Source organism: Anomaloglossus baeobatrachus, chromosome 1 (assembly GCF_048569485.1).
Source record: "Anomaloglossus baeobatrachus isolate aAnoBae1 chromosome 1, aAnoBae1.hap1, whole genome shotgun sequence".
Classification (NCBI taxonomy): Eukaryota; Metazoa; Chordata; class Amphibia; order Anura; family Aromobatidae; genus Anomaloglossus; species Anomaloglossus baeobatrachus.
The window spans coordinates 581,808,496-581,824,871 of record NC_134353.1 but is presented as its reverse complement, the minus strand read 5'-3'; the positions used below and the strand labels follow the sequence as shown (position 1 = coordinate 581,824,871).

Sequence of the window (16,376 nt, the reverse complement as noted above, 5' to 3'; positions counted from 1 at the left end):
ATTCAGTCCCACGTGCAGTTTTTGCATAAAAACAGTTCTTTTTTTAGATTGGTTGGCCCACATTTAATAGAACAATTACATCAACATGGAAAACCAATAGTTCTGATCCTGCTGCACAATATGCGATCATAAAACACACTTGGTTATGTGAAATTTGTATCAAGACTTCATCGCAACTGCACCATCTTGTCATATTCTATAGTATTGTAGAGAGTCTTGAGGGATCCTTCTGCCACAACAGCCTCTTGGGCAACCATATGCTCTGCATTGCCTAAAGCCACTAGAATTATTGTAATTCAGCACAATGGCTATTTTGTGTAAGTTCTTTTTAATACAATTCCTCTTGAACGTCAGACTGAAATATGTTTTCTATATGAGAATAACAAAAGTGGGAGTATGTCTTACTATAAATTATATTCATTTTGGTGGCTGCTACTTGTAATCTAATATTTAGGGGTCTGCCTGATATTTTGCTTCATTGGAGTTAAAGAGAATCCGTCACCAGCTCAAAAATCTCCATTGTTTTTCTCTTAATTTATTCCTACAGCTCCCCTATGTATTCATTATTTTTCTTTTTAAAAATCTGCCATGCGGTTCCATAGATATAAGCCTTAATATTTAGTAATAATTTCTATGGTCTTTACCCTGGAGGCGTGACTTACAGGGTAATTATGCAGATCCACCCATAGACACGCCCCCAGAGAATCCTGTGAGCAACGCCCCCTGATAAAAGACTTTAAGGATTAGAACTAAATAAAAAAGGCTCATATCTCTGGAACAATATGGTGGATTTTTTAAAAGAATAAAACAGAATACTCAGAGGATCACCAGGGATCAAGTGAAAGCAAAAACTGAACACTTTTGATCTTTTGACAGACCCCCTTTAAGTTGTGGATGTATATTTCTTGTTTGTTTCTCTTTCTCCGTAGAGGTAAGGGGGCTGGGAAAAAGCTGTAATTTGAACACTTCCTTAGAGAACAGCTACCTCATGTATTTGACAAATTATTTCAGCTTATCACAGGATTGTCCTTTGTGGTTTATTACTGCACTGTCTTCTAATGAAGTAGATTGCAAAGCAACTTCTATTATGAAGCGCCAGCCCACAATATAATGGCCTGATTGTTCTGTGTATTTTTTTGTAGACTGATGGGGGTCTCGTAATGAGGTTGTCTGGTGAATCTGAAAAATCTACCAATGCTTCCTGTGAATTTGACCTACGTGGCTTAAATCCAGAAACTCGTCTAAAGAATCTTCTCCAACTTACAAATGTGGATGACTTGGAGAAGCAAACTGAGGAAGCTCGTAAAGCCAACCGACATGCAGAGATTTTTGCCCTTAGTCCACCAATGGATGAGGTATATACATACATATTCCAGTTACTTCCTCACTTTATCCTATATATTTTACATGTCATCTTTTATCAATTTGTTCCTGCTTGTTATCTTTTTTTTCCCCCATAAATCATTATTAGAGATGGGCAAATGGTAACTATTTGTTTTCAAATAATGCTTACCGAGTACTATTCCAGTATTCGTCACGGCAAGAAAAATAATTGTTATTATTATATTAATATTATTCGTTTTGCAATAATGCTTACCGAGTACTATTCCAGTATTCATCACGGCAAGAAAAATAATTGTTATTATTATTCGTTTTGCAATAATGCTTACCGAGTACTATTCCAGTATTCGTCACGACAAGAAAAATACTTGGGTTCCCAATTGACTTTGCATTAGGTTTGTTGGGATTCGTTACAAATAATCTGAACACGAATAGTTACTATCACCCATCACTGTTTATTTTTTCAAGACCCCACCAGGCTTTTCTTACGCCTTCGTCCCATGTGAAGAAACGCGTACATTGTACGCAGCATTTTGCCTGCCAATACTAATTTGGTTCAGAAAAAAAAAGTTACAACAATGCATCATATAAGTAAGAACATACATGGAGCATTCGTGCATTAGTGGGAAATGTTTTTTTAATTAAAGCCACTTTTCTGATAAAAAATAAAGTATCATGAATATTTAGTACATTTTGTCCCTAATGCTCACTACATACATTTCAGGAGGATACTGTTGAAATACGCCCTATACCAGACTGTCCAAAGGAACATATGGGATACAGGATAATGGTCAAGCTACACACTCTAAAGTACAGTAGAAAACATTACTTTATTATCGGTTCTCATTTCTGAATGTCTGTTTTGTAGGAATATCTTGAATTTGTCTTATGAAAGATGTTTTATCTTAATAGTATTGAGGAATGTTTGAGCGTTACAGAATATTTCCCCCGAAAATAAGCCCTAGCATGATTTTACAGGATTATTGGAGTATGCGGTAATATTAAATAACCTGTCTCTCTAGTGCCATCTATTGGTAGCTATGTCATCCTGCTTTTTCCTGGAAGACTCACATAGACCCTGTACCTTCCAATAACTATTACTGAGTGGCTAATCTTAGTTTCTATAAAGATAAAAACTCATTTTTACAAAACATTAGTGTGACATCTAGTGGCCCGAGTGAAAATAACAATTGTAGAGAGATTGACAGCAGTTAAGGGGGCTTTACACGCAACGACATATCTAACGATATGTCGTCGGGGTCACGGAATTCGTGACGCACATCCGGCGTCGTTAGCGATGTTGTTGCGTGTAACAGCTATGAGCAACGATCAAAAATACTCACCTAATCATTGATCTCAACGTGGTTCATTTTCAAAATCTCGTTGGTCGTTGTGGACGCAGGTTGTTCGTTGTTCCTGAGGCAGCACACATCGCTACGTGTGACACCCCGGGAATGACGAACAACACCTTACTTGCGTCGACAAGGTGGGCGTGTCATTAATGCGGCTACTCTTCGCCCCTCCGCTTCTATTGGTCGGCCGCTGTGTGACGTCGCAGTGACGGCACACGAACCTCCCCCTTAACAAGGAGGTTGTTCGCCGCCCACAGCGACGTCGCTAGGAAGGTAAGTACGTGTGACGAGTGTTAGTGATATTGTGCGCCACGGGCAGCGATTTGCCCGTGACGCACAAACGACGGGGGCGGGTGGTTTCATGAGTGACATCGCTAGCGATGTCGCTGCATGTAAAGCAGCCTTTAGTGTTGCATGGGCTGATCTTTCCAATCACATTTACTATCCCACATGTAATATAATGTATATCAGTGCCAGAATCAGTGGGTGATACATCCGTGAATATGTCATGACCACTGATATAATCACCTAGGACCCTCAGTGTCTGAGGCTGTATTGATATATAGACTTTTGGGTTCTGTATGATTTGTCATTTATGATGGTATCCCATTTCAATGTGAGCTTCGGAGTCCAGTGGGCAGTTTTATCTAGTGATGGATCGCCATATGTGTATGCAATGAAAGCTGTAATTTACCAGCTAATATTGCCCATTAGGCTAGGGTCACACGAGCGCATATACGAGGGGCTGCTGATAAGTCTTTGGCTTTACCTACAAAGAAATAAGATAGGATGATGAAACTTTACATTCATACATCCATTCGTAAAATATCAGCCCCATTCTCATCCAGAAAAGTGCTGTCTGTGTGCTATTGATCTGTTACAGGACCATTTACAGTTTCCCATTTTACAGAATTGTAACATATCTGTTAAAATCAGTTGCCAAACTAAGGGGTACTTTGCACACTACGACATCACAAGCCGATGTTTGCGATGCAGAGCGCGATAGTACCTGCCCCCGTCGCAGCAGCGATATCTTGTGATCGCTGCCGTAGCGAACATTATCGCTAAGGCAGCTTCACATGCACTCACCTGCCCTGCGACGTCGCTCTGGCCAGCGACCCGCCTCCTTCCTAAGGGGGCGAGTCGTGCGGCGTCACAGCGACGTCACACGGCAGGCAGCCAATAGAAGCGGAGGGGCGGAGATGAGCGGGACGTAAACATCCCGCCCACCTCCGTCCTTCAGCATAGACGTCGTCAGCCGCCGTGACACAAGTAGATGTTCCTCGCTCCTGCGACTTCTCACACAGCGATGTGTGCTGCCGCAGGAACGAGGAACAACATCGTACCGTCGCTGCAGCTACATTATAGAAATGTCGGACCCTACACCGATGATACGATTACGACGCTTTTGCGCTCGTTAATCATATCAAAAACGCTTTACACACTACGATATCGACAGCGACGCCGGATGTGTGTCACTTTCGATTTGACCCCACCGACATCGCACCTGCGATATCGTAGTGTGCAAAGTACCCCTAAGGGTCCGTATGAAATCTGATTTTTTTTTTTCCCTCATAATATACTGATTTTGTAGTCAAATCACAGCATACTGATTTTTTTTCTCATGTCACATACAGCTGAGAAAAAAAACCCGATCACTGAATAACATTGGTCCGAGTGTAATCCCTTTTTCTATCGAATTGCTCTTCTCTAATTTATCCTCTGATTTTACATGCACGGATCAGATATCCTTGCTGGATCTCCTGATCTGAGCTCACTGGCTCATATATGCCTATGAGAAGAGATGGAAGAACCATTTTGCAGGATCCAGGACCAGCAGCCAAGCCAGTGTTATGGGACCACTAACAGGAGGCCTGCAATTTACCTCTTACTGCATCCACGGCTTCTTTTTTGATTAGTCAGTTGGGCACGGTGTTGGGTGTCCATCAAACTGTAATAATGACTTCACGTCAGCCCAGCTAATCAAAAGAAGAGCCGTAAATGCGGTGAGGTAAGAGGCGATTCGCAGGGCTCCCATCCAGCGGTCATAAAACACTGATCTGGTTGCTTGATCATGGTTCTGCAAATCATGTCTCCCAGCTCTACCGTGTTTTTCCAAAAGTAAGACACGGTCTTCTATCTTTTTTGCACCCCAAAAAAACACGAGTGCTTTTATTTTTGGAGGAGTTCTTATTCTTCGAGAAACACGGTTGGGGGGTAAGTTTACCCCCCAAAAAAGCAGACCCCCCAACTTCCCAGGAGACTCATACTCACCAGACCCGGACGTCTGCATGGCTCCCAGGTCCATCCTGTGATATCCGGTGGGTGCTGCACGCCGTCCTCCCCTGCTGCTAGCTGACACGCTGACACACACAGCCGATCGCAGACACACACAGCAGATCACATACACACACACACACACACACAGCCGATCGCGCGTACACGCACACACAGCAGATCGCACACATCACATCGTACACATCACATCCAGCGCTTCCGGCCACAGGGAATGATGGGAGTATTGCGGGCTTTACACGAGACGATAGATTGCGTGATATGTCGTCAGGGTCACGGTTTTTATGACGCACATCCGGCATAGCGCATGACGTCGTCTCGTGTGACACCTCTGAGCGACGCAGTATCGCTCACAAATCGTGAGTCGTGTACTCGTCGTTAACTTTCATAATCTCGTTTATTTTCATGGGTGCAGGTTGTTCATCGTTTCCGTGGCATCACACGTTGCTCCGTGTGACACCACGGGAACGATGAACACAGCTTACCTGCGTCCCACGGCACCCGCCGGCTTAATGGAAGGAAGGAGGTGGGCGGGATGTTTACATCCCGCTTATCTCCGCCCCTCCGCTTCTATTGGCTGGCTGCCGTGTGACGTCGCTGTGACGCCGAACGTCCCTCCCATTTCAGGAAGTGGACGTTCGTCACCCACAGCGAGGTCGTCCGGAAGGAAGCGATTTGCCCGTGACGCAAAAATGACGGGAGCGGGTACGATCGCTCGTGCTATCGTATGATAGATCAACTCGTGTAAAGCAGGCTTAAGTCATGTGTCCGGCCACAGGCCTTGTTCTGCAGGTCCTTGTGCTCCACCGCACAGCCTCTCAGGATTCTGCCGGCGAGAAGAGATCGGTGTCATTGGATGTAGTGAGTATGTATGCGATCAGATGTGTGTGCGATCTGATGTTTGTGTGTATGATTTGATGTTTGCGTGTGATCCGATGTTTATGTGTGCGATCTGATTGTGTGTTTGATCTGATGTTTGTGTGTGAGATCTGTTGTTTTGTGTGTGCGATCGGATATTTGTGTGTGAGATCTGGTGTTTTGTGTGTGCGATCGGATATTTGTGTGTGAGATCTGATTGTGTTTGTGTGTGTGAGATCTGATTGTGTTTGTGTGTGTGATGTGTGCAGAGGTGCGATCACTGCAGGTCCTGCCGCTCGGCGTCTGGTGAGTGTGATGTTACTGATGTAGGGTGTCCGCTGTCTATAATGAAGGGTCCTGCAATATCTGTAACTTTTTTAGCCTCACAGACACTTCATTATTGATCCGTGACTAGGGCTTATTTTTGGGGGGATGTCTTCTATTTAAGCCTAGCTCTGAAAATTCTGAAAATCCCTCCTAGGGCTTATTTTTGGGGGAGGTCTTATTTTTGGAAAAACACGGTAACTATGAGATAACATTGTAAATGATAAGGTATACATATAAAGCTTTTCCGTTCATCTCCTCCCATACTGTAAGGCTATGTTCACATAATGCGCTTTTGCTGGCTTTTTTTTTTCAGGAAAAACCTGCTCTCTTGGCATTAAAGAGACTATTTGCAAAAAGCAGGTTTTGCTTAATCTTTTGTTGCATTTTTGCTGTGTTTTCTGATGTAGCCTATGTTTATTTTGTCTACAGTACATGTTTTATTAATCAAAAATGCAGCATAAACACATGTTTGCATTTTTTCACACTTCTTGCTTTCCATGATGAAAAATATATGAAAACAAACTGCTGCAAAAACGCTGAAGAATCGACATTCTGCAGTTTTCATAAATGCAGCACTTTTACAGTTTAGTCGGGGATAAAAACAATTGTGTGCATAAGATTTCTGAAATCTCACAGATTTTTCTGATACTCTAAAAAAATAAGTTATTGATTTGCATTAAAAATGCAGCAAAAAAAAGCTGCAAAAATGCACCGTGTGAACATGGCCTTAGATGCTGCCCACAGATAATGTGCTTGCTTGATGTGAAGGGTTTGCTTAAAATCACATATGAATGTATATACTTCATGGAGTGTAACTCTTCTCTCTTCCTCTTTTCTAACAGGTTTGACATTGACATTGAGCCAATGTTTGCAACTATTGCACTTTATGATTGTAAAGAGAGAAAAAAGGTAATAAAATGTAGTATACTGGGAGACGTCATGTGTAAAGCTCATTTATACTGCACTAGAATGAAAATCTATGCATCTGTTTTTGGCCAATTATTTTTTTCTTGCACTATACAACTTAAGGCCTCCTCCACACGTCCGTGTCTCCGGTACATGTTTGGTCTGTTTCCTCACGTACCGGAGACACGGGCACGCGTAGACCCATTAAAATCAATGGTACTGCGCTCACATGCATATTCTGCCTTGGACCGTGTGCTCTACACGTAGAGATGTCCGTTTTTCTCCGGCATCACGGGTGTCACACGGAACGCAAACGGGTCAAACGGATGTGTTCCGTGTGACACGCACCAGAGAAAACGCATGTGTCTGCGAGAAAAAAATAAAAACCTTTACTCGCCTTCTCCAGCCCTGCTGTCTCTGCCGCTGCTGTCACTTGCTGCCGACCGCCGCTCATTATGCTCATTGCATATTCACTTCACTGCGGCCAGAAGCAGCAGAAGCCGGGAGTTGGCAGGACCAGTGTCCGAAGATCAGCACCACGGACAGCGACGCCAGGGACAGGTGAGTAGAAAGTTCCCATTCTCCATGTGTTATCACGGATAACACACGGAGCACACACGTGTGCCATAAACACTGCTCACGGAGGGCAATACGCACCTTTGACACGTGCGTGATTTTCACGGACGTGTGAAAGAGGCCTAAGTGATTTCTATCATATATAGAAAGCCATACATGGTCTAATATAAAGCATATCAATGCGTTGTACACATAACTTTCTTTAAAGGGATATTTTCATTTATGGCATATCCACTGTATGACTTAAATGCTTGACAGCGAGGGCTGCTTGCTTGGCTCTTTCTGTACGTGCTATAGATTTCAATGGAGGTGGAGCTTGTAAGCACGGCCACCATACCACTGAAGTGTATGGAGATTGCATTTTCTGGAAATCACTGCGGTCACCACCAGTGGCGTAACTAGAGTTTGATGGGCCCTGGTGCAAAATTTGGATTGGGGCCCCCCCTCCACGTACATCGACACTTAGGGTACAGGATAATGACGCTGACAATCAGGGTACAGGATAATGATGCTGACACTTGGTTCTTAGCCTAAGCACCCAGTTTTCCCATGATCTGAAATCCCTCTATCAGAACACATCTTTGCCATGTTCTGATATCCATCTTGTCCTCGGCACCCAGCTTTCCCATGCTCTGATATACATCATTCCCTCGGCACCCAGCTTTCCCATATCAGAGCATGGGAAAGATGGGTGCTGTGAGATGTATAGCAGAGCATGGGAAAGCTTGGTGCTGAGAGAAGATGTATAGCAGAGCATGGGAAAGTGGGTACTGAGGGAAAGAGCCTTTTTCCCTCAGCACAAAACATTCCCATCCCATGCTTGTATCTTTGTCCCCCCTCGTATATAGTTCTCCAAATACTATAATGGCGCCCACACAGCCTTACATATAGTATAAAGGGTCCCACATAACCCTTCATATATTAGAATGCACCTCTATAGTCCTCCATGTATTATAATGCATTTCCCATAGTCCTCAATGTTTTATAATTCACCCATAGTTCTCCATATATTATACTGCACCACAGTCTTCCATGTTTTATAACGCACCCCCATAGTCCTCCATGTATAAAGTAGCCTCCATAGTCCTCCATATATTATAATGTAGCCCCCATAGTCCTATATGTATTACAATGCAGCCCCATAAACCTTCATATTACTCCTCAATGTATAATGCACCCATATAGTCCATGTATAAGGTGTCCTTCATGTTTATTATGCAGCCCCATAGACCTCCATGTATCATGCAGCCCCATAGACCTCCATGTTTCCTGCAGCCAGCCCCCCCCCCAGGGCCTCCATGTGTCATGCAGCAAGCCCCCCAAAGTCTCTATGTGTCATGCAGCCAGCCCCTTCCCAGGCCTCCATGAGTCATGCAGCCAACCTCCCCCCCCAAGGACTCCATGTGTCTTGCAGCCAGCCCCTCCCAGGGCCTCCATGTATCCTGCAGCCAGCTCCCCCCCAGGGCCTCCATGTGTTCTGCAGTCAGGGCCCCCCCACAGATCCTCCATGTGTCCTGCAGCCAGCCCCCCCCCCACAGATCTTCCATGTGTCTTGCAGCCAGCCCCCCCCAGGGACTCCATGTGTCCTGCAGCCAGCCCCCCCAGTGCCTCCATGTTTCCTGCAGCCAGGGCCCCTCCAAGGACTCCATGTGTCCTGCAGCCAGGCCCTCTCCAAGGACTCCATGTGTCCTGCAGCCAGCCGTCCTGTGTACTCACTGATTTATAAAAAGAAAAAAGAAAAAAACAAGTACTCACCTCTCTTCTCCTTCCACCGCAGTTCTGTCCTCACCTCTACTTGTTTCACCGCTGCCTGTCCTCACTTCTGTCCTCGTTCCCCCGTGGCTTTGGTCGGCGTCCTCCTGTGCTCTGTGCTCTCACCACACACAGCAGTCGCACAGGAGTGACGTCACCGCGCAGGCACAGAGGAAGACTGATGATGCATAGAACGGCGCCGGCCACTCTATGCAATATCAAAGCAAGCAGTGTGCGGTGACAGGAGAGCGGTGAGTGACGGAAGCACGGTGACGGGAGCGTGGTGAGTGACGGGAGCGCGGTGAGTGACGGGAGCGCTGACACCAGGCATGGGGGCCTGGTGTCAGGGGCGGCGGCCGGGTCATATAGCAGCCGCGCTGCGTGGTCTTCGACAGAACAGCGCAGCTCCTCTCACAGAAAGGAGCTAGCTGCTGATCTGCCGGGCGGCTGCGGGCCCCTAACCTTCCGGGCCCGGTCGCAATCGCGACCACTGCGACCGTGGTAGTTACGCCCCTGGTCACCACAATATGGCTTCTGTGTGAATCCATCACATCTATAATTTTATGTTTGGGCACTTCAGACAAGGTTGGAAAAGCCTGAGTAACAGTCGAAACCATTACAGAAGTTACTGGCCAGGAACTTTAGGAGGACATCAAAAGAACCCCTCTACATAAAATTTATGAACAAATGTATGGGGACACTGCTCTTAATTATGGAGGTTGGGCTCTTCATTTAGTCCTACTGGCACAGGTATATAAAATCAAGCCCCCTAGCCATGTAATCTGCCTTTACTAACATTTGTGAAAGAATGGCTTGTTCTAAAGAGCTCCCTGAATCTAAGTAGGGTACTGTTATAGGACGCCACTGGTTTAACAAGTCAATTTCTGAATTTTCTTCTCTCCTAAATATTCCACATAGAACTGTCAGGGTGTTATTGAAAGGTGGGAGGATTTAGGAACCACAGCAGCTCAGCCGCAAAGAACTAGACCATGAACAATTACAGAGCGGGGTCTCGGAATACTGCGTTGCATAGTGCAAACAAGTGAGCAAAGCACTGCTAACTCAATAACTGCAGACTTCAGAACCTCATCTTTTATGAATATCAGCACGAAAAAATGTGCACTGGGTTCTTTGTTGACATGTGTTTCAATGACCGAACAGCTGTATAAATGCCTTATATCACCAAGCCCAATGGGATGGATTGAGTGTCCACCACAGCACTCTGGAACAGTGGAGACGTGTTCTATGGAGTGACACTTTGCTACATAGCAGTCTGATGGACGAGTATAGGTTTGGTGAATGCCAGGAGAACATTACCTTTTCTTTGTCGCTCCATTGGGAGACCCAGACAATTGGGTGTATAGCTTCTGCCTCCGGAGGCCACACAAAGTATTACACTTTAAAAAGTGTAACCCCTCCCCCCTGCCTATACACCCTCCCGTGCATCACGGGCTCCTCAGTTTTGTGCTTTGTGTTGAAGGAGGCACACATTCACGCAAGCTCCACATTTTAGTTAGCAGCAGCTGCTGATTATATCGGATGGAAGAAAAGAGGGCCCCAGGGCCCCCGGCATGCTCCCTTCTCACCCCACTAAGTCGGCGGTGCTGTTAAGGTTGAGGTACCCATTGCGGGTACAGAGGCTGGAGCCACATGCCGTTTTCCTTCCCCATCCCTTAGAGGCTCTGGGAGAAGTGGGATCCTATCCGGTCATCCAGGCACTGGGATCGGGCTCCCTCCGCAGCCCCTGTGGGAATCTGCCGGACAGGAGACTTAATATCATCAGGGACAGGCCCTGCATCCAAAAGGTACTCTGTGTCCCCTTGGGGACGGTGTATGGAGCGCTCGTGTCACTGACACCGCAGCGGCTGCTGTATTTTTATGACGGCCGGGACTACCGCGCCGACCGGGCCTGTTTGTCGGCCGCGGTATTAAATTTAGTCCCCGGCTTCTGCGGCCTAGTACCATAACTCCCGCCCCCGGGCCTGCCAGTCAGGGGTAAGGGCGGGACGGTCGACTTGACGTCGACAGTGAGGGCTGGAGCATACTTTAGATGTCCTCCTCCCCCCTCACTGATCACTGTGGGGCACCAGATTCCCGCACTTTATTAGTCGCCGCCCACGGCCCCCTCCTCCCCTGAGAGCTCCGGCAGCCATTTTTACATCATTCTGCCGGTGGAGGATTTCAGGAACGAGCTCTGCAGCTCTGGGAGGCCCAAGGCAGGGAATCTGGTGGTCACACAACCGCTTGGGCGGTCGGTAAGCCACACCGGTCACCGGTGCTGGTCCCCCTGGGGTGCCGAAGTGTATATATTTATAGATATATCTGTATACATTTTCTCTGTTCGGCCGCATTGTTTTTTGCTGGCTATATACCCTCAGTGATCACTCTCCTAGGACACAACAGCATGTCGTTCACAAGGAGCAAGGGTGCCAAGACACAGGGTTATTTTGCAACCTGTACCTCTTGTGCGGCTATGTTACCTGCAGGTTCCACCTACCCTCACTGTGAGCAATGCGCGGCCCCTGTTGCACTCGCTCAGCCGGAGCCTCGGGCACTGGTGGGACCCTCGGCTCAGGTAGAACCGCCGGCTGCCCCTATCCAGGTGACAGGGACAGAGTTTGCAGTTTTGGCTGAGAAACTCTCTGAGTCGCTTTCACAATCCATGGCTCAGTCTATGGACAGATGGTCTGCTAAGATACTAGAAGCCTTGCAGTCCAGACCGGTCCTTACACAGGCCCCGGGCACTGTAGGATCATCGCCCCCAGGGCCCTCTCGGGCTGCGCCGCAGCGTGCTCCTGGGGTGGCCCCTAGGTCTCACGTGGAGGACTCCGGCACGGACCGCAGTCCCAGACCGGCTAAGCGGGCTCGCTGGGAATCTTCCCCGACTTCATCACGCTGTTCGGGGTCTCAGCTTGATGACTCTCTGGAGGATGAAGCGGACGTCGCAGCTCAGGGCTCTGAACCTGACGTTGCTCTCAATCTTGATACACCTGAAGGGGACGCCATAGTAAATGACCTTATAGCGTCCATCAACCAGGTGCTAGATCTCTCTCCCCCAACTCCACTTATAGAGGAGTCGGATTCGCAGCAGGAAAAGCACCAGTTTAGGTTTCCCAAACGTACACGGAGTGCGTTTTTCGATCACTCTAACTTCAGAGATGCTGTCCAGAAGCACAGAGCATTTCCGGACAAGCGCTTTAATAAGCGCCTTAATGACACACGTTACCCCTTCCCCTCTGACGTAGTTAAGGGTTGGGCTCAATGTCCCAAGGTGGATCCGCCAGTCTCTAGATTGGCGGCTAGATCCGTAGTTTCAGTGGCAGATGGTTCATCGCTCAAGGATGCCACTGACAGGCAGATAGAGCTCCTGATGAAATCCATCTATGAAGCCACAGGTGCGTCTTTTGCCCCGGCCTTCGCAGCCGTGTGGGCACTCCAAGCTATCTCAGCTTGTCTGTCTGAGATTAATGCGGTCACACGTACCTCTGCTCCGCAAGTTGCGTCCTTGACTTCTCAGGCGTCGGTATTTTCATCCTACGCCATGAATGCCGTCCTGGACTCTGCTAGCCGTACAGCGGTAGCGTCCGCCAATTCGGTGGCAGTCCGCAGGGCCATGTGGCTACGCGAATGGAAGGCAGACTCTGCTTCCAAGAGGTTCTTAACCGGTTTGCCATTTTCCGGGGACCGATTGTTTGGCGAGCGATTGGATGAAATTATTAAGCAATCCAAGGGAAAGGACTCGTCCTTACCCCAGTCCAAGCCAAACAGACCTCAGCAACGGAAAATTCAATCGAGGTTTCGGTCCTTTCGGCCCTCAGCCAGGTCCCAACCTTCTTCGTCCAACAGGCCACAGAAGAGCCAGAGGAACTCTTATTCATGGCGGTCTAAGTCACGTCCGCCAAAGGCCGCCGGAAGCACCGTCTCCAAGGCGGCCTCCTCATGACTTTCGGCCTCCCCAAACCGCATCCTCGGTCGGTGGCAGGCTCTCCCGCTTTTGCGACGCCTGGTGGCCAAATGTCCAAGACCGATGGGTGAGAGACATTCTGTCTCACGGTTACAGGATAGAGTTTAGCTCTCGTCCCCCGACTCGTTTCTTCAGAACATCTCCGCCCCCCGAGCGAGCCGAGGCACTTTTTCAGGCGGTGAACACTCTGAAGACAGAAGGAGTTGTGATCCCCGTTCCCCTTCAGGAACGTGGTCGCGGGTTTTACTCCAACTTGTTCGTGGTGCCAAAAAAGGACGGATCATTCCGTCCCGTTCTGGACCTCAAACTGCTCAACAGACATGTGAGAACCAGACGGTTTCGCATGGAATCTCTCCTCTCGGTCATCGCTTCGATGTCCCAAGGAGACTTCCTAGCATCAATCGACATCAGGGATGCGTATCTCCATGTGCCGATCGCACCAGAGCATCAACGCTTCCTGCGTTTCGCCATCGGGGACGAACACCTTCAGTTTGTGGCACTGCCGTTTGGCCTGGCGACAGCCCCACGGGTCTTCACCAAGGTCATGGCATCCGTTGTGGCGGTCCTACACTCTCAAGGCCACTCGGTGATCCCTTACTTGGACGATCTCCTAGTCAAAGCACCCTCCCGGGTGGCATGTCAACACAGCCTGACCGTGGCTCTGGAGACTCTCCAGAGATTCGGGTGGATCATCAATTTCCCAAAGTCAAAGCTGACACCGACCCAGTCACTGACTTACCTCGGGATGGAGTTTCATACTCTCTCAGCGATAGTCAAGCTACCGCTTGACAAACAGCGTTCGCTGCAGACAGGGGTACACTCTCTTCTTCGGGCCCAGTCACACCCCTTGAGGCGCCTCATGCACTTCCTGGGGAAGATGGTGGCAGCAATGGAGGCAGTCCCCTTTGCGCAGTTTCATCTGCGTCCACTCCAATGGGACATTCTCCGCAAATGGGACAGGAGGTCGACGTCCCTGGACAGGAACGTCTCTCTTTCCCTGGCAGGCAAAACCTCTCTTCAGTGGTGGCTCCTTCCCACTTCTCTGTCGAAGGGAAAATCCTTCCTGCCCCCATCCTGGGCTGTGGTCACGACGGATGCGAGTCTGTCAGGGTGGGGAGCGTTTTTTCTCCACCACAGGGCTCAGAGAACCTGGACTCCGACAGAGTCCTCCCTTCAGATCAATGTTCTGGAAATAAGGGCAGTGTATCTGGCCCTGAAGGCGTTTCATCGCTGGCTGGAGGGCAGGCAGATCCGCATATAGTCGGACAGCGCCACGGCGGTCGCGTACATCAACCATCAGGGCGGCACGCGCAGCCGTCAAGCCTTCCAGGAAGTTCGGCGGATTCTGCTGTGGGCGGAGGCCACAGCATCCACCATCTCCGCAGTTCACATCCCAGGCGTAGAAAACTGGGAAGCAGACTTCCTCAGTCGCCAGGGCATGGACGCAGGGGAATGGTCTCTTCACCCGGACGTGTTTCAAGAGATCTGTTGCCGCTGGGGAACGCCGGACGTCGATCTCATGGCGTCTCGGCACAACAACAAAGTCCCGGCATTCATGGCACGGTCTCAAGATCACAGAGCTCTGGCGGCGGACGCATTAGTTCAGGATTGGTCGCAGTTTCGACTACCTTATGTGTTTCCTCCTCTAGCAATGCTGCCCAGAGTGTTACGCAAGATCAGGTCCGACTGCCGCCGCGCCATCCTCGTCGCTCCAGACTGGCCGAGGAGGTCGTGGTACCCGGATCTGTGGCACCTCACGGTCGGTCAACCGTGGGCACTCCCAGACCGACCAGACTTGCTGTCTCAAGGGCCATTTTTCCATCTGAATTCTGCGGCCCTCAACCTGACTGTGTGGCCATTGAGTCCTGGATCCTAGCGTCCTCAGGGTTATCTCAAGATGTCATTGCCACTATGAGACAGGCCAGGAAACCAACGTCCGCCAAGATCTATCACAGGGCTTGGAGGATCTTCTTATCCTGGTGCTCTGATAAGGGTTTTACCCCCTGGCCATTTGCCTTACCCACCTTTTTTTCCTTCCTTCAATCCGGAATGGACAAGGGTTTGTCTCTCGGCTCTCTCAAGGGACAAGTTTCGGCGCTTTCCGTGTTTTTTCAAAAGCGTCTAGCCAGACTTCCGCAGGTCCGCACGTTCCTGCAGGGAGTTTGCCACATAGTCCCACCTTACAAGCGGCCGCTGGAACCTTGGGATCTTAACAGAGTGCTAAGGGCTCTTCAGAAACCACCCTTCGAGCCGCTGCAGGATGTCTCTCTATCACGTCTTTCGCAGAAGGTGGCTTTTCTAGTGGCGGTTACGTCGCTCCGAAGAGTGTCGGAGCTGGCAGCGTTGTCATGCAAAGCCCCCTTCCTGGTTTTTCACCAGGATAAGGTGGTTCTGCGTCCGGTCCCGGAATTCCTCCCTAAGGTGGTATCCCCGTTTCATCTCAATCAGGATATTTCCTTACCTTCATTTTGCCCTCATCCAGTTCACCAATGTGAAAAGGATTTGCACTTGTTAGATCTAGTGAGAGCACTCCGGCTCTACGTGTCTCGCACGGCGCCCCTGCGACGTTCAGATGCGCTCTTTGTCCTTGTCGCTGGCCAGCGTAAAGGGTCGCAGGCGTCCAAGTCAACCTTGGCTCGGTGGATCAAGGAACCGATTCTTGAAGCCTACCGTTCTTCTGGGCTTCCGGTTCCTTCAGGGCTGAAAGCCCATTCTACCAGAGCCGTGGGTGCGTCCTGGGCATTGCGGCACCAGGCTACGGCTCAGCAGGTGTGTCAGGCGGCTACCTGGTCTAGTCTGCACACTTTCACGAAACACTATCAGGTGCATACCTATCCTTCGGCAGACGCCAGTCTAGGTAGGCGAGTCCTTCAGATGGCGGTTGTCCACCTGTAAGAGGGGGCCGTTTTCGGCTCTTTTTATCGAGGTATTCTTTTACCCACCCAGGGACTGCTTTTGGACGTCCCAATTGTCTGGGTCTCCCAATGGAGCGACAAAGAAGAAGG

The 16,376-nt window shown here is 48.9% G+C and overlaps 1 protein-coding gene across 3 annotated transcripts in view; it reads left to right on the top strand.

The window, feature by feature from the left end:
• Positions 1-16,376, top strand: part of DOCK8 (dedicator of cytokinesis 8) — a 360,169-nt gene that overhangs the window by 123,544 nt on the left and 220,249 nt on the right. For all 3 annotated transcript variants that reach the window (XM_075317756.1, XM_075317746.1, XM_075317764.1), the window contains 3 exons: positions 1,143-1,355; positions 2,066-2,151; positions 7,016-7,082. In XM_075317756.1, the coding sequence (XP_075173871.1) occupies positions 1,143-1,355; positions 2,066-2,151; positions 7,016-7,082 (366 nt within the window). The remainder of the gene's footprint in view (positions 1-1,142; positions 1,356-2,065; positions 2,152-7,015; positions 7,083-16,376) is intronic.